Genomic DNA, 27,558 nt, shown 5'->3' on the forward strand with positions numbered 1-27,558 from the left:
GTAACGCAATTGAAATTAATTAAACCTCCCTGAAGCAGTGGAAATGTGAGAAACAAAACAGCTCAGTTTTGGGAGGCCCAACCAAAGAGAGTTTCTGAAGGAACAGAAGATGAAGTTGCTGCAGTTCAACCCACAGTCCACAGATTCAGAACCTGCAAGGAGATATTCCGACACAGAGGAGAAAGGAAGTTCCTCTTCCCACAAGGAGTAATGAAGAGATCACGAAAGAGAAGGATGCATCCAGTGGGGGGGTCTAGGGGGTGTTTCACAGAATAATAGAAGTCCTGTGCAGAAAGGCACACTGTGAACGTCACCCTTGGCTTCAGAACAGAGATTTTCATTCTGCCTCAAGATCAAAAGCATGTAGCTGCATTAGGAAATACCTGGCAGAATGCTCTCCTTATTTGAGGAGGAATTGGATGTGAAATCAATCTAGCAAAAGGAACAAATGAAAAGATATATACAATGGTCTATATACTGCTTTTTTAAAACACATTTATTAAACACTTCAGAAGAAGGATATTATTTTCTCAGTAAAACAATTATATAATAGTATTAGCTGGGACATTTTTCCCTGACTCTTTCCTTGAAAAACAAATATCAAAACACTTTTCATGGGAAAAGGCTATTTTAGATGAGTTTCTTATTTTGAATAGTTTTAAAACAAAATAATGGAGATGTTGAGATATACTAGTTGAAGGTTGTAAAAAAAGTTTGGTTTTAATCTAATGCTTAATGAGAATGAAAATACAAATTAAAAAGAAAATATAATCTAAAATTACTGCTAGAGTATTTTTCAGTAGCATGATTTGAATTTGTAAGATATGAAGATTTTTGATATTTAAATTACTTCAGCTGTTCTGCATCCAGACAAAGCTAGGAGATAGAATTAATATAAGGCATATAGATATTAGATATAGACAGATATAGATATATATGAGAAAAATTCATCCACACCCTCAAAAGTAAATTCCACACAAAAATTAATGATAGGGTCAGGTTCATGTCCTGTTTTGTACTCTAAATGTAAACTGTTTATAATGTAAATTTGGCAAAGCTGCCTTACTTTTACTACCCTTAGTTAAAGATTTTTAAAAAAGTTTTGAATAATTTAGACCTATTTGAAACTCTTCTTATCCCATTATATAAAGGAGAATACTTTGTTTTTTACAGGAAGGATATGATTGAAATCAGAGATATCACAATGCCTTACTTTTATCAAGTTTATTAACATAGTAAACTGTTTTCTTTCCACTTGATTCATCCATATATATCAAATCATTTTATAAGTGGCATCTGCAAACATATTTCTCTGGTATGGGAGACTTCTTTGAATAGCATACTTTAAAATGTTGCTTATTATTTTTCTGTGTTTAATACTTATTTATTATGTTATGTACACTTGATATTTTTTATTTAGTTTTCTTATTCTGAACTCACTACAGAGGAAATTGGCTCCAATACCTTTTATGAAAGTATGTATTTAGGACATTCCCAAGCTCACTGTCCCATGCTGACTGGACTCACCCTTAGGAGAGGGATGATCTAGGATACAAGCCCTTACTCCCAGGACAGTTTCTTTCCTTATTTTTTTTTTCACAGTGAGAGGTTAACATAAAATGTGTATTTGTTCCAGGGACCTACACTAGCAACCAGTTTTGTATTCACAACCCTTCTCTTAGGTGACACTTCCATCATTTATTATGCCCAGATCTTCAGAGCCATGTTGAATGTTCTGCTTGCCATTTGCAGACGAAGTCACACTGGAACACAATGTATGCTCCTGGTCCAAAGGAAAATGTCCTGCAGCATCCAGGTGTGCATTAATATTAAAACCCACCAAGGTAGTTGTACAAAAAGGGGATTTTGAGACCCCAGGATTAAAGGACCCTTTGGTAACTCTCTTTCCAATTGCAAAATGCTAAATACCTCAAACATGCATTGCAATTTTGGTAACAGAAGCAGCTGCTAATGCTGTTATCTGTAAATAGTAGTGCAGGAAATTCCCTGTATAGAGGCAGAAATAGCATCTGTAGCACTGTGATAAGCAGTCAATCATTTTAAAAGGATGTCTACACTTCAACCACCCCTTTTGGAATTGACCAAAGACGAATTATTTGTATAAATATGTATGCAAATAGGATTCAGCGGTAATTTATGAGGGAATCACCAAAAACATATTCCATTTACAGGAAAAATGCATCTCAGAATAGTGAACATCTAAATACATTGGAATATTCTTCTTTACAGAAGCAGAAAATGTAGCCCTAAAATCACAGACTGCATAGATGATAGACTGTTCAATCAGCTGGATTAAGAATGTGCAACTCCAGAAATACCCTTACGTACAAACACAGATTTACACTAAAGTGGAATTACCTTTACCTCCTGCTCCAGCTCTGGAGAAGTAACTCACACTACACAAGGGATAAATGTCTCAAAAATATGCCAAGGAGGGATCACGAGGAATTAAATTAGCCTTATACATTTTGATTATTTTTTTAAACAATAAGTGCATAAAAAATGGAATAGTATGTCTTGATATTTGTAAGTCTATGCCTTGTTTATTTATTTTTATTTTTAAAAAGCCTGCTTTATACTCTATAAAACTTGGAACATTCATCTGCACATAGATAATACTCTCCAAAGACAAGCTAATTTTTCTAACTAAAAATGCATTTAGAAACAACTTGGCACAAGTATTTGTTTTACATTCAGTATTAAACTGGCACCACGTCTGGTCTCTGGCAGCATTGACTATACTGCCCTTTGTTTGCTACTACTTTGTGCTCCAGCCCTGAAGCCAACACCTGTGGCCATATAAAAGGCTACGTTCAGCAGCTGCAGGACTCGGATGTCCATACTGAAAGGAATTTCTAAAGCACAAGCATTTGGATGTGGGGCTGGCTTCCTCGTCTGAGTCCTTTCAAGGCCCTCTTTGGCGGGCCACGCTGCTGGGCGCTGCATCTATCAAGTGTCTGCAGCGTTACTGCTGGCCCTGTGCTGTGGTGACATAGCACAGCCTCACACTCAGAAAAGATGCTCTTGCCTAGGCTGATGTAAGGCTGCCTTCACTGAAGGCAGTGTTTTGCAGGGTTTGTCAAACCACTGATCTAGATATACGTAAAGAAGGGTAAGGTCTAACCTAAATATTAGTATGAAAGCTAAATACTAGTGAACCATAACACAAATTTCTGCTTAACACTTAGCTCTCTGACAGTAATTGGTTTGATCCACAGAAAAGATGAACACAAGTCTAAAAATTACATATGTAAAACACCTCCTCTTCTTTGAGATCGAATAATAATAAAATCAGAAATGTGCTCAGAGCTGCTATTTCAAACTCATAAGAGCGGATGAACTTAATTCTACTATTCAGAAAATCTAGAACAAAAATGCCAAGACATGAGCTTTTTTTCAGAAAAAAATTGTATGAAGTCACTTTTTTCCTTAACTGCAGCCTTGTGTGGAAAAGCTCTTAAGCAAATGGAAACAGACATTCCAAATTACAGACTGTCCCTGCTCTCAAGTAAAAACAGAATGTGTGTAAAAACCAGATAAAAATGACATGCTTTCATTTAAAGGAATGTATTCCATATGCAGGTAACAACAAATTAACTATTCTCTAATTCTCTGATATCGTTAGAACAAGCCATTGGAAGTTGCAATGTTATTTACATTTGGATGTTGGAATATAAAAGCATATAAAAGTTACAGGCATAATCTTGTATTACACATGTGCAAAACTGAGATAAATGCTACTGAGAAAAGAACTTAGCTCTAAGGATTCTACAACACTGTCACAAACAAATCATTAGAAAGGGCAGAGATGATTCACTGGCATGGCAACTTAAAAAGCAATATTTAAAATTATCATGAGTCTCTTCTCCATGGCACCCACTAAGTCAGAATAAAGGAAAGCAAATTCTTCAGACTAGGAATATAATAAGCAGCCATTTATTTAAAGTCTTAGGATTTATATATTTCTATGGTATTTACATATAAGGCTGCACTCCATTTTCTGAGTGTTTAGCCAGATGACCAAACACACAGAAAAGTTCTTATGCAGCATAGTTTGAGCCACATCTGACATGGAATACCAGAGTCAGGGGACTCATCTGTATGCTTGATGATCAGCTTTGATTCCAATATACCTGCATTTTTTGTTAATTTTAACCTTGATTTAATGTTCAATCATTTCAGTCAACAAGAGGAGCACTTTCGTTAAATGAAGCATTCTGAAAGCTCTTGGAAGATTTTTCACGTGTAGTAAATTAAATGGTGACCCTGTTGATTTATCAGTATTGCTCCTCTTTAGTGGTAAGAAGGGAATGATGGAAAGTCACAGTATCATTACTAATGCTGATTTTAGGAACCAGCTGCGTTTTAGTTTCACGTGTGCATTTATTACCTGTATTTTCAAGCTGTTACCACCTGCTGAGAAGATGAGGATGAGCTGGCATTTTGCTGGTATAATTATTAATGAGCTAGCACTGGCAAAACAAAATTTGCTGCAAGCCAATTACTGATGGATAAAGCATATTGCCCTATTTCATTAAAAACATGGAATTTACTGTTACTGAGTACAGACAACAGTAGATCATATGACAAACTTACAGCAGATCTTTAAATTCACTGCTATTTGGCAAAACAGTTTTTTCTGTTTTGTGTGTTGTTTCAGATTGGCCTGCATTAAATTACAATATAAATTTGGTACAAAACAAACACAGTGGTAGCTGGATCCCAATGTGTGTGTGACATGATTCACTGCCCACGTAAGAGTGTTTGCTGAAGACAAACAGCTTTTTACCAGATCTAGTGAGGAATATGGAAAAGTTCAAACCTGCAGACCATGATGTTAGAGCAGTCTAAGGACTATGAGAGCACGCATTGTTTGCTGTTTCTTTTATCAATATTTTTTCAATGTCATGACAACACCAATCTTTATTTCACAAAAGTTTGGTGCAAAACTGCATGATGCAAGTAAGAATCTCCCATTTTTAGTTGACCCATTCATGAACTTATGAATGAATGAATGAACTTTCTTTTTATTGTCCAACATTTTGCCAAAGATCAGTAAGATGAAAAATTCACATTGTGGGAATCCTACCAAATTCTTCCTGGTAATAGTAATGCAAAAAGGGCCCAAGACCAAGTGGATGACTGCAATTGAACAAAGTCAGATTCCCAAAACAATGTTCTTTACAATCCTAGACATAAATGTTTTTTCAGCCTTACCTGTGATATTATTTTAGAATTTTAAGGCAAGAGTGATGTAGATTTGGGCTTAACAGTGCTATGTAGAAAACATTAAATGCAGAGCACTTGCTGTCATAGGAATGTTTTCACTATTGTGTTGTAAGGTCACCTGCAATTTGCTTTTTATTAGCAACACCTGATCCTTTTCACTTATTTCACAAATAAGAGCCTTGACTCAGTGTTTTTATCCACATAAAAATGTAACTTATATATTATTATCACTACTGTGAGTTAAACTTTAGTAAGTTTAGCTCTTTCAATTGAGGTATTGAAATAACTTTACAACTTGCTATGATATTACCACTACTTTCACTAGAGAGACATAAAAAAATTTGTTCAGAAGTGCCGTAAAAATATCAAGTAAAGCTTAAGTAGGGCCAATTCTTTCAGCACCTAAATGCCCAGCTAATGATAACTTGTTGAGTACCACATTCTGATGATAGTCCTTCAACCTGATTTTACAGTGGTTTTATCTAGATCACTTAGAATATTTTTGATCTGATTTTTGAATAATAGAACACACTAAATGTTTTACAAAGGCTATATATATATAATTGAATAGAAATAATATATTACTGAAAGTTGCTCCATAGTAGAAAATTAAGAAAATTATCTTTTCAGTGTCCAAAGTACTGTAAAGAAGCCATTCCCAGTTTCCTAGAGAAATCATGACAAATACATAAATAATCCTGAGGGGACATAAGAGATCATCTGAGGTGAATATAACAAAGCCCATCACCACTGCAGATATTTACTAATCTATTTAAAACTTCTGAAGTGGTAACAATCTCACCCTAGTGGTAAGAACCTCATCAGCTTATTCCAACCTTATTGAAACATTTTTTCCTAGTAGCACTTCAAATTCTATCTTGCCTGCATCTCATCAGGTACAAACAATTGATCTTTGCTCCTTACCAGAGTCCTACAATTAAAAAAAAAATAAAATAAAATCTCCATTTGTAAAGTTTTTCTATCTGGTCATGTCTTCTTCTTTTTTTTTTTTTAATATTCTTTCTCTTCAGTGGACCCTTGAAACTTATATCTGTATGCCGTGGTCAGTGATCACAGTGCCATTCCAGCAATGGATCCTTGTGATACATTTATACTGAAGGTCCTTGTTATAGCTGAAAACAGTATCTAGTGCTTCAAAAAAGCAAGGAATAAAAGGAAAAACAGTTTTGAAAAATTTTTGGTATTATTTTTTTGCAGTGGAAATCTCAACATGTGACACAGCGGCATGGCCAGCTGGGTGAGAGCAATATTCAGCTTTCACATCTCACATGCAACATTCTTTTTCCAAATTTCAAAATAACTTCTACTTTATTGGACTCAGTATGGCTTTCCGTACTTACATCATTCTTATGGCTCACCACAACTCCTGAAATATATCCCACGATATTAACTCTGAGACACTTACTCTGCACTTTGTATCAATGAATCTTCCCTCCTGTGTTTAGCCTTTATAACACCTTATCACATTTCACCGTCTTGAACTATCTGTTTGGCAGATCACTTTGAATCCTGAACCCTTTTTTTACCACTCATACCTTGGCCAGGCTCATAAACCCACCAAAGCCTTTCTCTCTGCTGTCATGCAAATTCAAAGAGAAATCCCTTGCACCTCACCTTATACCGGCTCTTACTTTTAAAATATGTTATTAGCAAAAAAAATTGGGGTTATGGTTTCTACTTTTCAAATTGCTGAACCTCTATTTTCTATTTTTTTTCTGTGAAAAAGTCAGGCCCGAGGCAGTATCACTGGAGGTACTGATCATGGACACACCAAACCTAATGATTACTGCTGTGCCAGAAGCTCTGCCAAAGCTAGAAATTAAATTAGCCTGATAAACTGATTGTAAATAAAATCCATAATCTCCCTCAAAATAAGTGGGAAAGCTTAACATTTCCTATACCACTATTTGTCTTCAGACATCTTCTGTTCTCTTCTGAGACTCACTTATCCTCCACAAGTTCTTAGAGACAAAAGCCTAGAGATTGTTACTCTGTGTACTGTAGGATTAATTCTAACAGGACACCAGTGCTTGTATAAACCTTCTGCCAGGTTTAGATTGCCACAGAACAGTTTCAAAAGGAGCTGCTATTAAAACACTGTCCAGAAGTGTGGGAAAATTAAATTTATATAGTGCACAGTGAGCTAATTTTGCTCATCTGCAGCCATTGGTTTTATGAACATGTAACTAAAAGGAGAGGAGGGAAAGAAAAAAGCATTAGCAAGGTACATAAGCAGGCTCACACATGATGCCTAATTTCTATTGAATGTAACTATTTTACAGTCCTTGCCTCTGGTGAACCAACTGCTAGGCCAGCTGGTAGCTCCACCCTTTGTGCTCCCCACTTTAGTCACAGTTAAGGACAGAAAACTTGCTGGGAAACAGCTGAGTTCAAATGGATGCTGACATTCTGTGAAAGCAGTTTCCAGCTTGCTGGCTGCCATCATCCCTGCTGTCCTATGTCCCCCCTCTGTCCCTCTCCATCCTGGGACCTCTCAGCTCTGGGTGATCCCTGGAGTTTAACTCGCAACTTCAGCCATTCTAGCTCTCACTAAGGCTGCACATGGTGTGGAAATCTAACAACGACCTCTTGTAGGTTCAATTCTTGCACCACTCAACTCTGTATTGGATATTGAAAGTGCTAGGTGAATGGTTGGACTTAACCTTAAGGGTCTTTTTCAACCTAAATTATTCTATGATTTTATTCTTACACAGCTTCTCATACGTCGCACAAACTCCTCCAGTCTTCTTCTGTGGTTTCAGGATCCAAAATTTCTTTCTTGTGCCATAAACTGTTGTCACCAACTAGTGGAATCACACTACAGGCATATTTGTGCTAGGTCGAAAATCCCAAGGATTTGCAGATACACAGCTCCACTTGATTATATACCTCTTTTTAAATTAAATAGCCCTCAGTCACAATAAAACAACATATATAAACCAAATGTTCTTCTCTACTCATGCTCTACTAATTTGGTTTTTTTCACTTAGTTCCCTTTAGAGAGGACATCAAATATTACCTGAGCTCTTTTTTCCCTGCTGGACTTCCCTTTCCTATGGGTATCTCAAGGAGGCATGGTTTTTGTTTCAGCCCTTTCCTACTATGCATTTATAACTCAAATAAATGTTCTTCAGCCTCCTTTTTCCTTGTCCTGTCTGTGTTCCTGGCACTTTGCTATTAATATTAATTGTATCAGGCATCAGGTCATAATTAAACCTTTTTAAACCTGGAAGGAGGACAAGAGAAAGAGGAATGTATTGAAACAAAAGGATCCTTCAGGCTTTAGCCTTCTGTGTCATTCCTTACTTGCTGACTTTCCCCTGTTAAATAATGAGCTGAATTTTCCTTCATCTTTCTCTTAGGTCTAATGCCTCTTGCAAAACCTGCTCTCCTTCTCCATAATATCCCCTGCTAGATCCAATTAATTTTGTATTTTTGCCATTCGTCCTAGTATCTTCATTCTGTCACAGGACAGTGATTTTCCAGACTCTGAGTTTGGCAGAACATCAGAAAGGGAGATTTAAGAAAATAGCTGCAGCCACCACCTCATCACAGTTTGTGTGGTCCAAGACTGCTACAGGGTCTAACCCCAAGAGTGGTATGTGGGAATGTCTTACAGAGATGCAACAAAAGTACATTCCTCCTGGCCTAAACTGAAATGTTAACATAGGTGGCTCCAGCATTAAAGCCTGAGGATCTGCAGGGAGCTTAGGGGCTGTCAAAGACATGAATGAAATGATACAACAGAGAAACCTACCTTGATAATAGGATTTAATTGTTCAACCCCCAAGAGTGAGCAGCAGGTGAGACATGCAACAGAACAAGAAGCAAGCAGGATAGAAAGCCTCGAAAGCAGGATTGAAAACAACATTCATTTGTCCACCACTGCTGCTGAAGTGTATTTTGTCATTCCATCTTTTGTGAAGTACTTCTGCTTTTTATAATACTGACAGCTGCTAAATACTGCCTTCTTCTCAGATAGCTACTGTGTCAGGCTGGAATTTAGGCTTATTGCTCACCTTCCCCCTAAGAGCTTATTCATAGCTTCCCACTTAAGCTGCAAAGATCAACTTGCAAGCCCAACAACAAAATGCTGAAGGGGGTTCCCCTTCCTTCAATTTGCTTCAATGGGGCTGCTCAGAGAAACAGGGAGACATCTGGCATGTAAAGGAAGGATCTCTGGCAAAAATCTGGACAAGGTTATTTTCTGGCCTCACTGACAGAGAGTCTATGACTTAACATTAATGATTTTTTTTCTTTCTACAGTTATTCTGATAGTAAGGTGATGCTTACTTTCTTTTTTTATAGCATATCTGAGGTCCACACTGAAATTTTGTCTTGTGCAAAGGTGGTGAAAATTTACTCAACAATTATGTGTCTTTACAGTACTCTTAATATTAGAAGATACATTGAATCTTATTTTCTCCTGGACGAAACTGCATCACAAGACTATTCAGAATTTGAGAGACTACCCAACGTAGCATCCCCTGAATCCAAGCTGGAAAATGTCATGTCTTTATCAAAGATGTGTTGATGAGTTCAGAGTGGCAGAGTTCAGTGCCATAAGAATTAATTATTAACCATGCTGTTATAGACTCTGTTCTGAAACTGTCCTTGGTGTGATATCATCTGCTTAAAAATGGTGTCTCAATCTAATTAAGTGTTTGAATTTCGATGAGAAAGGTAACTACAGGTTGTGCACTTTACTTAATAATCCGTTTAACTTGTAAGACCCCATCTGTAATTATGTACTTGTTTTCTTGTTATCCATAACTATATGTTGAGTAGAAATACTTTAAAATTCTGCTATATTTTTCTCTTTCCCATTGCCTAATACATTCTATAATGCTTCCCAGAACTTCCTCTATGAGTTCAGCAAGCATTACAAAAAATTTAGTAAAAAACCAAACAAACAATTATGAAATAATAAAAATTCTTTCATTCTCTTCCATTCTTCATTTTGATTCAAATTCAGGTATTTAGGCAGCATATCAAGGTAAAAACTCACTAAAATGTAGTGATTGTATATAGGAGAAAATCAATTTCTATAGCCATAATCAAGTAATTAAACAGATTTAGTTAGGTCTGTGTAACTCCCTATTTCTTCTGTAGAGTAATTATACTGGAATAAAGCCACTTTAATTCTGGAATAGACTGTCCACATGGGGAACTATATTGAAACAGCTGTAGTAAAATTATTATTTGACTACAGCTGTGCTGTTAGCTCCCCCCTGAAAGCAAGGCACAAGCATAAAAATCTTGCCTCTTTTGCAGAAGCTCAGCGATGCTGGCTCAGTCCTCTTCCACAAACAAAGACTTTGCCAGCAGAATGAACACACAACTCAGAGAACAGCTTTTACCCCTCAGTTCCTCACTGAGAGGTGACACACAGTGTTGCACTTGCAGTTTTTTATCACTTAAACAGTTCTGAGATGCACTGGGATGTGGAATGGAGACTGCAGATAGAAAATACACCCTTTTCTGAATTTAACTATGTATTTTGTAAAAGTGTAGTCCTTTAAAGAGGTAACCCCAGCTGAAAGGAGCAGAAGACGGGCTGCGGCAGCACTCCCTCCCTCTGCCTGTGGATACCTTGTGCCTTGCAAGCATTGCCTCTGACCTCCATTACTCTGGCACAGCCTGAGGGCAGAGCCTTTCTCTGCCTTGACCTTCCAAAGCTTGGAAGTCCCACAGGCTTGCTCTCATCTCAGCTTACAGCAGTGCAGATGCAGAAAAGAGGCTGTTCCTCTCTACTTTGTAATGCTGTCTCTTACGAAGTGAACTGAAGAGAGAATAAAGCTGTAACATTCTGCTTATTGAACTGTATTTTTGTTTCACTACCATTGGTTTAAAGACTTTAGTATTCTAGACTTAAAGCACAGGCTTTGGCTGGTCAATTACATCCTATGTGAATCCAATATCCAATTTTTGCAGACTAAGGATTCTTCCTTCAGCCACACAGTTACTCAGTTAGAGGTATTTTACCTCAAAGGCCCTCTAAACTTTGGCTCCCCAAGCTCTCAATGGGACATAAAAGTTCACATCCCTTGCAAAAGTGATTAGAACGATGCAGATAAGAAAGCTGGGTCCCAGCTTACCTCGATCTGTGTCGTAGAGGAAAACGAAGCGGTTCCATTCGTAGTGATCCAGCAAGCTCAGGAGGGCTCCCCGCAGGGATGGCCGCAGCTGCAGCACGAACTGGCTCTCGCCCTCTGTGGGGAAACTCGGCGTGATCAGCGAGATGTGCAAGGCGCTGCAGAATGAGGTCAAGGTATGTACTGATCTCTTATCATACAGTCCAAAAATGGCAAAAACTCCTCTAGAATACTGGGAGCAAACTGAAAGAGACAAGCAAGCAAACAAACAGAGTTTAAGTAGTGACAAAATATGTAGACATGTGCTTACACATTCCAACATCCTCAAATTTCTAATTTGAAGATTTGCAATTCTGCCTGTACATTTACATTCATTTTTCATGTGTTTTATTCTGGAAACCAATAAATAAATAGCTAAATAACATTTTGTGACTTTCTGATCCTATTCATAGAGCACTAAAGGATCCATAGTGGTTTTACTCGTAAAATAAAATGTAAAATAAATAACATGTGTTTTTGCACACCAGTGAAAAAAATCAACGTATACTGTTTTAGCCATAGCTCTGCATGGTATCAGGCATTGAGCATTTCCATTACCATGAACTGAAAAATGTTCACATTCTAAACTGTGAAAATTATCAAAAAATGTTACTGACCTTATACGTGAAATTTGGACATTTTGAATTGTAACGATGTAGAACCTTTGCTCCCTTTTAAACAGGAAGCCCTTGCGGTACATTAAAACACTTCTAGAGACATTGAGTAAAACCTACCTCATGAATAATCTCCTTGACTTTAAGAGGGCAGTTTAAGTAAAACATATTAAGTCAATGTGATCTGACTTTTGCCCCAACCCTTTTATTTCTACTCTGTGCTAACTGGAAACCAGAAAACAAATGACCTGAACATATATTCTGAGTTTTGATTTGCTCTTGGACTCACTGAACACATAGGGAGAGATTTCTATTGATTTCATCATACGGGGTAGGACTTCACTGATCTCTGCACAGAAAAGCAAGCATATGGGTATTTTCTTGAGCATCTACTGCATTCTTATCAATTCATAAAGAGTCTAATGAAAAACATCCCATTTTCTTGAGGCACAAACCAAGTTATTAGAAACTGTGTGATCATTAATGGTGTTAGCTCTCCCAGACACACAGAAAATGGAGAAAGAAACAGTCAGTTAGGGAATCATCATATTTTCTATGCTTTCCTCTCACTATTTCCTATGCTTTCCTGTTCCAGATGCTCTCTTCTCAGAGTCCATTCTTACATGTTGCCTAAACATGGCAAAACTTAAGGCACCCTCCCAATAACCAGGAGTTCACAGTCATTCTGCATGTGCAGCACACTCAGGGAACAATGTACACCCTTATCAACTTCAAACCACTCCAACTTTCATTTTTTCATATTATATTCATTGCATAAAGAGCTGAAAATAAAAATTGTGCATTTTTATCTCAAGACAGGCGATTTACCCAGTTCTGATGCCAGAACTGGAGTAAGTGACTTGAGGGCAGTTTTGTGATTTTATGTTCTCCTCCACTGTTATGGCTCCCATCCTAATGATTTTTAAAGTCAGATTTTATACCAATAAAGCTTTTTCAAAAGCTTTCTTCCTTCAGTTCACCTTCAATATACACATCTCTTACAAACCCTCTTAGTATTTTCTTTGCTGGACCACACAAAACAGATTCCCACAGATTCCTCAAATGATTGGCTTGACAATCATCACAGGGAGCATTGCTCTCTGCTTTCCCAGCTCCATCTCATTTGGCTTGAACACAGATGACTGATAGGTTGAGAATTTCAGTTAAAGGTTTCCCGCTTTTTTTTTTTTTACATTATTTCCCCATCTTGACCATACAATATCTTTTCTGACATACCCTAGGATGACACTGTGCTTTTCTAAAATCTGAACCTCAGTGATGGCTGACGATCATGTTGGGATCAAAAGTCTGCTCCTTCTTCCTTCTGGGCCATTTGCAAATTATGAGTTTCTGCTTATAGCAGAGTGTTTTCATCAGCCACTGTTATTTGTTTTTTATCATGCCCCACATATTTCTGAACTCCTTTAAAATTATTTACTTCTCTACTTACAGTGTTAGTCTGCTCTGCTTGATGCATTTAACTGCCTCTCCAGCAAATTCCATATTGGTACCCTAACTTTTTATCTCTGTGTCTACTGTAAAATTAGACAGTTAAGATCTTTCTCCCATAATTATTCTTCTCCAGCCTGGTACCTCCTCTTCTACCAAAATTTGTTGCCATCTTCTCCACAGTTTCATGCTTGCCTTTTGATTCTGTTTGTCTCCATTTCCAGAAATCACTTCTCTTAAGACCACGTCTATTTTATTACATTCTCTTGACAACTGGAAGATAGAGATCAATCCTATACTGTCTACCTTAGTAACTTCTGGTTGCATTTTATGCCATTTTCAATCTATAGCTATATTTTCAAGATTTCTTTCCATCAAAATCTGTTCTATAACTTCACTGATCATACATATTGCAGTTCTAGTAAGAGGCACTTGTTATTGCATCTGCCCTTTAGTAAACCAGTTCTTGAAGAACCAGGGAAGAAAGATGTGACTTCTTTGTTCCCATTAGTCACCACACCTCTTTTAAGATCAACATTCTTCTTGAGTGGAAATCAATGTGAAATATCTGTTAGTTTTAAATCTCCAACTAGATTTTCCTGCTGTTCTCTCACCATCAATATAGAACACCTTCACTTATTTTCCTATTTCCTGTATTTTTATTTAAATATGTAAATGAACTGCTACTGTTGTTTTAATGTCCTTTAAAAATTTATTTTTTCAGTGGAAGTCCTAAATTAAGCTTTCATTTTTGCAGCAAATATCCTTTATATCTCCTTTTTTTTAAACATAATCTTTCTTATTAATAATCCTTTCCAAACACTTGTTTCTTGTATCTTCCTTCTATAATCATTCATTCAGTCCCATCCTGTATGTTACTTTCCTCTGCAAAGGGATTTCTTCATATTTTACAAGGATTTCTGTGAAAATAGGGCAGGCCTTCTCTATTTTTAAACACAGTTCAATTAACTCTGACAACTGAAATAATTGAACACAACCCTCATGTAAGAGGTAGTTACTTTATGTGTGTCTTGTTTAGACAAAATTCTTCCTATGGCTCGTTGCTATTGTACATCTTTGAAGTTTTAAGAGGCACAGAGTACTTTTTGTAACTCACGGTCCTTACGGTAAGAATCCATATGATGAAAAATTCAAGAAATCAATGACAAGCTGTGAAATGGTACACTTGGTGGAGTTAAAGCTCAAATTCATTCTCAGGATGGAGAAAAAAGTCAAACTTGAAATTTCATTAAATAACATAATATGACCCTGAAGTACTTATAACTTAGAGTAACAGAATAATAATTCTTCATGTTCAAAGCAAACTATCTTTGCCCCAGTCTAAATCCAAATATGATAAAACATTATCTGAATACCATTAAAGTCCTGAAATAGCCAATCCAAGAAAACTTATGCTATTATACTTGAGAACAAAACTGGAAAATAACAGAAGAGTGTCCTTCTTTGCTCCTTGATAAGAAAAAATGCTAAGATGAAGGTTATGAGACTTTTTTCTTACTCAGTACAAAACCCACAGAGAGGAAAAATGCCTGTGACACTATGGAGATGAAGCTTAAACATATGCAGAGATGCTGCAACACTCCTGAATCAATTTTACAGTAATCAGCAGCGACCACAAAATCAGCAAAGCCATGAGGATTTGCATTCCAACTCACTACTGTTCTCAGAAAATGCCTCCCGGCAAACATGACTACCTGAATTTGCCAATTCTTTTTCCAGTTCTCTTACACTTCTAAAGGCATTTTACTTATTAAAAATTAACTTAATTATGCTTGGTAAAACAGTTGCATACTAGCATTCTAAGAAAATTTTGTTCAAGACTTTTTCCCCCATAAATACAAAGCAGTGACAAATACACTTTTATGAGCATACTCTGAAAAATATTGAACAATAATTTGTCTTTAAACCAGAATACTTCTTCATAGCTGACAATTTACTACCTGTATTACACATACTATTTTCTCCTGCAGATTTTGCACTACCATTGGTCTCACCAAAGATGAGATGAATGTGGAGGTCAGACTCATAGAAACACAGCATGGTTTGGGTTGAAAGAGACGTTACAGATCATCTAGTTCCAATATTCCCTGTCATGGGCACCCGCCACTAGATCAGGTTACTTAGGGCCCTATTCTACCCGGTCTTGAACATCTCCAGGGATGGGGAGCCCACAAACTCTCTGGGCAAACTTTTCCAGTGCCTCACCACTGTCACAGTGAAGAATTTCTTCCTAATACCTAATCTAAACCAACCCTCTTAAAGTTTAATGCCATTTCCCCTTGTCCCATCACTACATGCCGTTGTCAACAGACTCTCTCCATCTACCTTGTAGGCTCCCTTCAGGTATTGGAAGGCTGCAATTATGCCTCCCTGGAGCCTTCTCTTCTTCAGGCTGACACCTGGTTCTCTCAGTCTGTCTTCACAGGAATGGTGCTCTAACCTTGGCAACAAGTGTCCCACCTCTGGACTGGCTCCAATTGGCTCCTTGTTGTGCTGGTGCCCCAGAGCTGATGCAGCCCTGCAGGTGGGCTCTGAGCAGAGCAGAGGGGCAGAGTCCCCTCCCTGGCCCTGCTGCCCACGCTGCTTTGGATGCAGCCCAGGATACCACTGGCTTTCTGGGCTGTGAGCACACATTGCTGAGACATTCTGAGCTTCTTATCCACCAACACCTCCAAGGCTTTCCCCCAGGGCTACTCTTGATCCTTTCTCCATCCAGCCTGTTCCCCTTGGAACACTCCAAAAAAACATTTCATGGCACCTTAAATCACCAAGATAGCATTATTGCAGTAGTCGTAATATGAATTAGATTTGTTCTGTTCTAGCTGATTGTACTACATGATAGTACAATCACTTTGAAAGAATAGGTGACTCACAGGACCTCCAGTTAAGAAATTACCTCATAACATCAAAATGGCAGAAACTGCATATGCTGAAGGGTTTACTGAGACACATGGAAAACTCATGTGATCTTCTTTCTCTGTAAGAGAAATACTTTCCAAAGTTCCTGCTACAGCTCTAAAGACATGTCCCTCACTTAAAACACAAATCTTATCTTAAAAAACAAAAATCGAAAAATTCCAGCAACTTCTTATTCCCAAGTTATGCCCAAATAGTTTAAATCCTCCAAACAATATGTTTACAAAGAATAACTAGGGTACAGCTTGTCTGCCAACAATGTTAGTTTTGCTCAGCAGCAAACAGGCACCAGGTATAGGAACCACATATGTAGGAACCTGGAAGACCTGCAGCCTAACACTAAAGTAATATGATAGAACCTTCATCAGTCATGACTTACTGACCCTGAGTGTTCCAGGACACAGGTTCTGGAATGAGCATTATAAAAGCCTTCCCCTATGTTTTCAACTCTTGTGTGGGAAGCCCTGGCACGGTTAGCTATTACAGATATGTTGACAGACACACTGATCTGTCATAAAAACACAAACTTTTGTAGAACCGCAAAAATTGAAAGACTCAAGACTCAAGACTTATGGAAGTTTTCAGATATGAGGACAGTCTTTCATTGCTGTCTCTTCCCTTTCTCCCATGCTTTGGACATCCAGACAGGGCTTAGGGATTGTGATTGGTCAATGACAACTTGTGTCTGACTCTCCTTCCTCCTCAGGTTGCTCACCTAATCCAGATCTCCTGGATCCAGATCTCCTGGATCTCCGCAGGAGATACTGTCCTTTACAAACTTCTTCAGCATGGGCCCTTGCCATGGGCTGCATATATTCAAGAACTGCTACATTGCTGGCACACTCCAAGTAGTCCTTCAGGAAAAGACTGCTTCAGTATGGGTCCCCCCACAGGCCACAATTCCTGTCCAAAAACCCACTCCAGTGCGGGCTCCTCCCTCCAATGGACCACAGCTCCTGCCAGGAGCTGGCTCCAGTGCGGACTCTCCACAGGCTGCAGCTTCATTCAGGACACTTCCACCTGCTGGCATGGGATCCTCCACAGGCTGCAGGTGGATCTCTGCACCCCCGTGGATCTCCATGGGCTGCAGGGGCACAGCTGCCCCACCATGGTCTGTGTGCCATGGGCAGTGGGGGAATCTCAGGTTTGGCACCTGGAGCACCTCCTGCCCCTCCTTCTGCACTGACCTGAAGGTCTGCAGGGCTGCTACCCTCACATATTCTCACTCCTCTCTCTCACTGCTCCTATGCACTGTTTCTCATCCTTTACTGAATGGGTTATCCCAGAAGTACCACAGCATCACTAAAAAGCTCAGATGGCTGAAAACTCTGTCTGACATAGGAGTAGCCCCCAGCATCTTCTCGCAGAGGCTGTCCCTCTATTCCCCTCCCCCCAGCCAAAGAAGGGCAGGCACTGATCTCTTCTCTGTTGTGACCAGTGACAGAATGGCCTAAGTTGTGTCAGGAGAGGTCTAGGCTGGGTATTAGAAAAAGGTTCTTCACCCAAAGGGTGGTTGAGGTCTGGAACAGGCTCCCCAGGGAAATGGTCATAGCAGCAAGCCTAAGGAGAGTTCAAGGAGCACTTGGACAATGTTCTCAGGCATGTGGTGTGACTCTTGAGGATGCTCCTATGCAGAGGCAGGAGTTGGACTTGATTATCTTTGAGAGTCACTTCCAACATAGCTTATTCTATGCTTCTTTGATCTGGTAAACTCCAGAGAGCAACACATCTAAAAAGCATATTTAGGGAGTCACATTTCATTGTGCCACCATAATAGCACATGAAAACTTTCATTTGAGGTGTGTCTGCAATGCCATCAGTGGTCCATGTCTTCATGGGTCACAGCATATACTGTTTTGTTCAGCTGCTGTGCACCTGCCAGCACTGATGTAAAAAATACTGTGCAAAATTTTCTGACCTGAAGAACTCCTTCCAAGAGGAACCACCTACCCATATTGGAGATGCAAGCGTGAGATTAAACACAGAGGGGAGAATTATTTAATCTAAATAAGAACCACCTCCAAAGGTCTAATGATTTATAAACTTATGTTTGTAAGAACTGTGACATTGGAGATGGGATTAAGCAATATTTCTAAAATAGTTTTGAGATTGGTGTTTCCTGTTAAAATGTCCAGTGATCTTTCTGTTCATTTTGCACAGATCATCCCAACAGTCTCTTTCTCCTCTCTGCTCTCTGATCCACCTCCTCCTGATCACTCCACTGACTTCCACCTCCTGGAAGAGGACACAGGGCTAGTTGGAGCTCTGGAACTAAAAGACAAATGATCTAAATTCATCCCTCTGTAGTTTTAAACTACCTTGCACCCAAACCCAGTACAGATTTGAAACACATATGCTCTTCCTCGTTTCACTTTGAGACTGCTGATTTAATACTAAATTAGGCTCTTGCATTAAGAAAAATTCCGAACACTGAGACAAACCTAATAAGCTGAACTAAATCACCGATATAAGATGACAGACAGGATTATAAAAAAGAAAGCAGTGTTACATAAAGTGGGTAGATAAAAAACATTATAGATGTATTAGGACCAGTTTACTACTATCTTAAAAATTTTCTGGGGTAGAATAGGATACCTCTAAATAGGGTTATCCAAAATAAGACAAAAGGGAAACAATGAATTTCTAACAAATTATATAGTTAATGCATCCAACATCATCCAGGAAAACCCTATTCGTGTTCTATTTATAGACCCTGCACCCTCTAAATCATCATCTACCTTTGTCTTTTGATCACAAACTCCTTCAAGCAAATTAATTATCTTGCATTTAGGAGGCATATATCACGTGTCTGGTAGCAACATATCTAAAGTGTTATAATGAGAAATAATATCACAGCATTAACCAAATAATAATAATATTTGGTTAAATAATATCACACTTTAACCAAAACCAGCTTATTGCTCTAAAATTTAACACCGTGTTAGTGGTTGAGGTGAACAAAAAGAGACTACATTATGATCTTTCCAGTTTAAAAAAAAAACCCCAGAAAACAAACAAAAAAACCCCCCAATGAATCACAAGTATCGCTCGCTTGAGTATTTATTCCTCTCAAACATTTGTTCTCCTATAATAAGACATTGCATAATGAGAAATCTGGCATGTTGGGTACTGAATCTCTGAAACTAAATTCATCCCCTGGAGCAAGTCACTTTGCATTCCCATGTCTCAGTTTTCAAGGTTTAAACTGTCTGTTCTATTGAGGACTATAAGCACTTGACAGGAAGGCCAATCTCCTGTTAGATATCTGTAAAAACTTTAGCACAATGGTCCAGCTGTCTCAATGTGGCTTGAGTGCTACCCCAATGTGTATGAATGTTATACCTAGTGGGTGTAACCTGTCTCTTGCAGTTCGACAGCAAATTCTGAAACCCTAAAACTATGTAAGCCCGTGTCCTAAAGGTCATTATTGTGTTTGGCTGTATGCATAAGATGAAGCACTTACTAAAAAGTGTGCAGGAGTTTTTAACTGCAGTTCAACACCAGATAAACCAAACAAAGAAAATTCATGAGTGTTTTCTACTCACAGTAGTGGATTCCTTCTAGTACTCTCTTCTAAGCAACTTACCAGCTCATTTAAAAATACTCTCCTAAGTACAATGAAAGCCTTGGTTTAATGTGGTAGATCAAATGGCAATTTGGGAAATGCAATTCTGTTTGTTCAGCTGCAGATGTGAGAACAATTGCAAAACAAGATACAAATTCACTATATTTTTTAATTAATTGCCATATTTCCAGAAATCATTTTTGTGAATTGTCTCTAAAAGACTATTTCTGCTCCAAGACAATTCCTGAAACAATATCAGAAAGTGATAGTGCATTGCTTGCCTATTGAATGGAAAAATGGAATTGAATGAGCTTAACTAACATGCACGGTGTTTTCTTCTTTTAAAATAAATTTAAACTTTTTAATACAGTATTTTGTGTACAATGTCTTATATCAGATCACTAAGCTACAGAACTTTAACTTTAGAAAGTTATCCTGAGAGATGCCCATAATAAAAGACCATTGAGACCAGGCAAGACTGGCTTGTAAGTTCAACTGCCCAACTCTTCTCCATGCTTCATATGGAGGCAAGATTTTCTCTCCACAGATTAATACATTGATTAAGGTTTCCTCCAAGCCAGTTGCAGAAGCTGTGAAACAAGCATGCATGTCTTTGTATGTATAGGGGCACATGGAGAGTGGGCGAGTCTGTCTCACCTGGTTCTTACCACCCAAAAGTCAAGGGTTTAATTTCTGGGGCTTATTTTTTTTTTTTCTGTCTCTAAAATAGAAAAAAAAATAGATTCCAAAGACAAGTCTTAAAATGGGTGATAAATTGTGTGTACCGATTTATCCACTAGAGGTACCTTTCTCTTTTTATCTGAAAAATTAAATGACACAATTTAGATAGATAGATTAAAAACTCTTCACTCGATCTTACTTTAGAAAAAATACCTCTGTATTTTTAATTCCCTTTCCAACCCTAGATTCAATGTGATTTGGAGCTGCCCTTCTCTGAGGCTCATCTCATATGAGTGACACAGATCCCTTGCAGCCAGGGGCTCCAGGTATTTCTCACACAGAGATCATGTATCTCTATTTTCCTTAAAAATGCTCACAACTCTCATTTCTTGATAAAAAACATAAAGTAGCTTGGCCACTTATAAATTTCTGAGAGGGAAACTGCTTTAATCTTTAAATACCTCCATCTGAAAACTTGGGCACCACTGAAGTATTTTACTTTCATTAATATATAATTCCACATAATTTAAATCCAATTGAATGTTTTTACAGAACAAGAAAAAAATTTTCATTGGGTTTATTTACAAAATTTCCTTTTCCTCTGTGCCTTGGCTAATTTCTTTGATAGAAAGCCCCTCATGAATTTCACATTTGGTGAACACTAACAAATCTTTTCTCATTTTTAAAAGCTCTTTACAGGTCTACAATAAATTATCCAGTCTTTGTGCCTTTGTCCTCCTGTCCTGTGCACTCCATGGATCTGATATTTATAGCTGCCTGGCAATGCACATACACGTGCGTATCCCTAACTCTGCCAAAACTTTCTTTTTGAAAGCTCCCCCATAGAGAATCCACATGCAGCATTTACCTTTCATAGTCACATGAATGAGAATCCACATTGGTACAGAAGTTCTTTTTTGGCTGTTTTTAAAAGATGATAAAAATACCAGTAACATGTGAGAGTTCCAAGCTTTTCAGAACTACAGAAGTTTTTTAGAAATTTAAACGTGGTAGGAAGTTCCTGTGGCACTGGCAGGTTTTCTCAAGGACAAAATCTCTACGGCCATTTTTGAATTACTTTTCTGCTTCAGGATAAAAGCTTAGAGAGGCATAACAGATTGCATGGAAATTAGATTGGACTACAGTAAAAAACCGGTTTATGGAATCAATCGTAAAATTCCCAGTTGCTTAACTGAGGTGAACATTTCACCTTTGATACTCCTGGTGGTTAGAGATCTTCTTGCAAAATCCTATCACCTTTTCAGTTTGCCAGCTGAGGGAAAACTCATCCTCATTAAATTAATATCTAGAGAAATCATGTTTGATAACTTATCTAGATTGCCTGTGTGATTAAACATTTTTTGCTTCTCTGATTAAACATTTTCTCTCTTTCTTGGACTGATTCATTTTCTTCAAGACATATTATTCTTTCAGTTCAAATTTGAACTTCATCCAAACATTTATTTCTAGGAAAAACAAATTACCTTGCAGCTTGTTTTTCCCACAAAATCTAATACTTTATAAAACCTTGCCCCATATTCTATTGTAATGAAATGGAGCAAAGAAAAATAAAAGTTTTGTTTGAAGAAGTAATCTTCTGATGGCCCACTTCTCTATAATGCTAGCCTCTTTTTAAAATTGTTATTATTTATCTTGAAAACAGAAAAAAATAGGCATATTTTAAAAGAATTTTTTCTTTCCAGCTCTTTTTCTTCTTTCTAGAAGAAAAAGAGCTGAATAAAAAAAGAATCTGTTTCATCAGTTTTAAATAGGAGGGTAGCTTATGCAGTTAATTACATAAAAATAGCTTTTTATTCATAGCTATGTAATCACAGCTTTTTCTTACACATAAGAAGAAATATTTGTACTTTACAGAAAAAAATAGCTGCAATTTTTTTCTTCTTTTTGGAGAAATAAACGTTAATTCTGAAATACTCCTGCCAGCAAAACCATTATTGACAGGAATTAACTGTATTTCATTTGAGACGTGAGGTGAAGCCGTACAACTTGGCTCTTAACCTAAATTGTTTCGATGAAGGCTTTACCATAATTTTTACCTCAAATTCTGTGCTCAGTTTGGGGCCCCACTACAAGAGAGACATTGAGGGGCTGGAGCGTGTCCAGGGAAGGGCAACGGAGCTGGGGAAGGGTCTGGAGCACAAGTGCTGTGAGGAGCAGCTGAGAAAAGGAGGCTCAGCCGGGAGAAAAGGAGGCTCGGGGCAACCTCATCACTCTCTGCAACTGCCTGACAGGAGGGTGCAGCCAGGTGGGGGTCAGGCTCTCCTCCCAGGTAACAAGTGACAGAAAAAGAGGAAATGGAAAGTTGTGCCAGGGGAGGTTTAGATTGGAGATTAGAAAAAATTATTCACTAAAAAGAGGGTCAAGCATTGGAACAGGCTGCCCACAAAGTGGTTAAATCACCATACCTTAAAGTTTTCAGAAAACATGCAGATGTGGCACTTTTGGGACACATTTCAGTGGTGGACATGGCGCGTTATGTTTACATCTGGACTCAATGATCTTAGAGGTCTTTTTCCAACCCATACGATTCTATAATGCTACTAAACTGGGGGGCCATGGAGGGGGGGAGGGCTCCAATGTTATCCATCATCTTCTAATGAGATTACATGCCAGAGCATCCTACATCATAGGCTGCATTTTCTCTTGAAAGCACATTTTCCAAATGTACTGGTTTTCATATTTCTTCAGAGAAGGTTAGACTTCTGATCTTAGAGGTCTTTCCCAGCTTTAATAATTCTGTGATTCTGTAACTCACACTTCAAACAAATGTTGCTTCTTTATGTCAAACATTGTGTTCTAATTTTACTGAACCAAAAAAAAAAATAAAAATCAATGCTGCTTTAATTTGAGGAAGCTCAAGTACAGCATTTTTAAAGTATTGGGGAAGCTTGGTAAAACAATTCCATGTGACTTTAAAAGAGGACTGGACATTTAACTGCTCCCTCTGGCTTAGGAAACATCTTCCCAGATCACTGAAAAATTTGGCAAAGGAAGATGTAGAAGGCAGGTAATCGTGAAAGATGTCCAGCATGAGGATTCATTCCACCATAATTTTCATTCGAACTTCACCAAAGATATTATTTTTTGTCTGATTTGTAGTTTTATATTATGAAATAAAGTTTGTCCTTAGGGAAGAGATGTCATTTGATCCATCACTAGAACGCTATTGTTTTTTGTTGGTGAGTGTTTCTCAAATTCTTATTCTTCCACCTTAATCTTCCAGCCACCACAGAGTGTCCCCTAAAGTGCAATGATCTCTGTCCAGTCCAGGCTTTTGAATGTGTTGGCTCAGATGGGGCTGAGGTTCTACTTTCTCTCCTCAGTAACTGATTTCACCCCACCGGGAGTTCCCTCACTAGCAACTTAAATAATTGCTTACTTTGACTCATGCTATTGTGCAAAGATATAATCTTAACTAATTTCTCCCGCTTCGCTGTTTACTATGTAGAATGAGTGAAGCCATGGATTCCTTTTGGCCTCAATAAGATTAACAGACATTCATCACATGATGTTGATTAAATAACATTAAATAAAATACTGCTTCCTAGGCCACTCTTAAATCTGAGTATCTTTTAAAGATCCAGAAAACATGGTTTGTAGTTTCTGAAAACAATTTTCATGTTAAGAGGATAAGTGTGATGAAAATCTTACCTGCTTTTTCCCCCCAATTTCCCATGGGTTAATAACCACTAGTATCTAATTTCACATACTTTAGCTTGAAAAAAAGCATTCTCAGTAATTTTTTTACTCTTCTTAACTTGGATTTACATACAAAAAGTTTCTGAATGCTTTTGAAAAAAATCTGTTTCTTTCCCTTACTTCCTTCCTCTTGATGGTAGGAAGCACCACTTGAAACCAGTGTTTCTGCTGGATAAATGGAACGTGCTATCTCATCATGAGATTACATACAACTTGATCAGAAAGACAGAACTTCACAGGATCTAGAAAAATTCTACTTCTGCTTTCTGCAGCCTGTGACTAGGTATAGGCAGGACAGCAGTTGTTGAAAAAGTATACAAGGTTCTTCTGAAGCTATTCCCCAATCAAGGAGGATCTTCTGAGTTGTCATTTCAGGGATGAAGATATATCAAGTGCCAATTTTTTATTAGTCCACCCACATTCGAGGACCTTTTACTTACAGTGGATAAGAGATTTCCAGGCTCCCATGAATTTTATACTGTGATAGTGCAAGTGTGTTCTGAAGAGTAAATAAATTTTAAAAATAATGTGAAATTTACTTTGCCATGTACATCTAAAAAATACGTCAGGATCTAATGAACTGCCTTAATGGTGCCTGAAAGGATAGAGAAGTGAAAGCCAAGGAGTTTGTAAATTTTCACTCAAACTCGTATTTTAATTTCCAATAGGCATTTCAATTAGCTCTTCTGAGTTTTCTAAAAAGCAGTTTTCTGAAAACCAAAATGCTAATATTTAAGTTCTTCATATAATTGAAGTAAAGAATAAAATACTTTCAAAGAATCAGTAGGATGACTGTAGATACTGTTAATATCTACCACAGGCCTGTTCAGCAAGGATTCTCTGAGATTTCTTTCATCATTCTATACTTCTACTGCAGCCCTCCCTCAAAAATCCCAGGCATTTTACTTTTAACTTCACATAACCAAAACCATACCAAGAGATTTTCTCTCTAGAAATTTGGATCTTAGGCTGCTTGGGTGACTATACACATCTGGAAATCACGGTTCCTTCAGACATCTGATGCTGAACACTCAAACAGATTGTGTTTTCTGTACTTGTACTTGGTCCTTCATGTTGCCTTGTTGTTTCAGCCATCTCACTGCACTGATGTTTTTTCAGCATCTTTTAGCTTGCCTGTTTCTCACAGATAATGCAGTAATCATAGCTAAGGAATTTTTTCTGATGTAGACTCTGCCTACCATGGACATGTCTGATCAAAATGACATTAGTGAATTACTGTCTGTGGAGGGCCAGAAGTCCAAAATTTAAGAAACCCCAAGCTAGCCCCCTACCCTCTGCCCATTTTCTTTCACTGTGCCTTGCAGTTTCTCCTCTGCTCATTTGATAAGGGGTTCTTCTTAGCCTCTCATGCTTATGCCAGTGGAAATCAGCCACAGTACAAATGGATGATTTTAAAATCAAATGCTTGGTATGAATGATTGGAAATGCATGTTCCACTATCTTCCATTTTTGCCACCAAGCTGTTTTTAATTTCTCCAAAAAAAACTAATGTTTCAACTTATTTTATGTATAAAATACATTTTTTCAACAGCTAAAGGTCTCACATAATAACTAAAGTAATGAGAAGAAGGAATTACTTTTCTAAAAATAAAATTTGATGAATCCTTTGACCAAGGGTATTTACAGTGAAAGTCATTCACCTTCTACATGGAAGACCAGTCTAATCAGACCTGAGTGCAAAATATATTCTGGCCATGCACTCTGTTTAATGACTCCAAGCTCCAACTCTTTGATATGAAAGGCAGTTTTCAGTGTCAAATGCCATGAATGGTTTATGCTTTCTAAAGAACTCTTTTCAGCTAAAACAAGACTAAAGAACAAAAGTGCAATACATGCCTAAGCATACCTGTCTACATATCATAATATGTATGCATGTTCTCTGTTTCTGTGGATCACAAAGTTTTCTATTCTGTACAGCTGCTTGTTTTAAACACATAAATCAAGAGACAGATGCTAGCTTAGATGTGTCTAAAAGAAGTATGCAGATAAGCCTAATAAAGTACATCACTTTGTATCTAACATATTTGTCTTACATATTTCTCCATGTTTACTTTACATGGAGAGTTTATTTCATTTCAATTCTGTTCTGGGGCAGGGGATACTTATGGAAATGAATGTACTTTTGTCTGAGGGCCTAGCAGTTGATGAGAGGAGAATGTTTATGCTGTCTCATAGAGCATTGTTACCACACACAAAACAATTTTTCATATGAAATAGTCAACTTCTACATTAAACTACTGACTCCCATTATGAATGAACACCTCTTTTGTAACTCTGTACTTGTAAAACATTAAACAAAATGCTGTCTTCACCCAAAAATGAAGCTCTTAAGGGCTTCCAAACTAAAAGCAGACTGTAGAATAAAGGTCTTGAATGCTTGGCATGACCTACCTCCCCTTGACTCAGGTAGCCATTCTGAAACCCAACAGCGCCATTCGTAGGCAGAAATTGCTTAGCATACCTTGTATTCTCCTCTAAGAGCAAAACTGCTAACTTGCATTAAAATCAATTGATGTTACTAAATTTAATTATTACACTCTTGACTACAGTAATACCACACAAAAAGATGTCAGTGCTACCTACTGGCTTAAAATCATAAATCTGAAGAAATCAAATGCTTCTCAAAAGCTATTTCCCCATTGCTGTCCTCAGGCACAACGTAATGCAGATATTTCGGCTCCCATCCTGCTTTTGGCACAACAATCAAAAATGCTGTTTCCACATCTCTTCCTATGACATTGTCAGGTTGTGAGGTTATAAATGAGAACAATAGTCTGGAAAGCACAACAAAAAAGATGGCAAAATGTATTCGAAACCATTTAAGTGAGAGGGCATTGCTGGTCCAAGCCTAAAGCAACTGTCAATATTCAGTTTTATGCATCAATTCACATCTTTCTACATGCAATGAGTTTTGTTCATTTTACAAGAAATACATCTTCTGAAGGCAGAGAACCTGATTTTTGTATTTGGAAAAAGCTCAACCAAAAAAAAAAAAAAAAAAGAAGAAAAAAAAAGAAAAAAAAAGTGTTCAGTTCTCTCAATTTCTTCCTGAGTTTTCAACTAATTCTATCTTCTCTATGCCTGGTTTTCAGGCAACATCTTAAGTACTTCCACAATTTGACTAATTTAAAACAGGAGCATGAGCCCTCACATTTTGTGCTCTTTT

The 27,558-nt window shown here is 37.7% G+C and overlaps 1 protein-coding gene across 5 annotated transcripts in view; it reads right to left on the minus strand.

Annotated features, from left to right (window-relative positions):
- Positions 1-27,558, minus strand: part of GRIA4 (glutamate ionotropic receptor AMPA type subunit 4) — a 216,891-nt gene that overhangs the window by 133,168 nt on the left and 56,165 nt on the right. For all 5 annotated transcript variants that reach the window (XM_031065982.1, XM_005417712.2, XM_005417713.2 and 2 more), the window contains exon 3: positions 11,370-11,609. In XM_031065982.1, coding sequence (XP_030921842.1) covers positions 11,370-11,609 — 240 coding nt within the window. The remainder of the gene's footprint in view (positions 1-11,369; positions 11,610-27,558) is intronic.

The sequence above is a fragment of the Geospiza fortis genome, unplaced genomic scaffold, assembly GCF_000277835.1.
Source record: "Geospiza fortis unplaced genomic scaffold, GeoFor_1.0 scaffold16, whole genome shotgun sequence".
In the NCBI taxonomy this organism is placed as follows: domain Eukaryota; kingdom Metazoa; phylum Chordata; class Aves; order Passeriformes; family Thraupidae; genus Geospiza; species Geospiza fortis.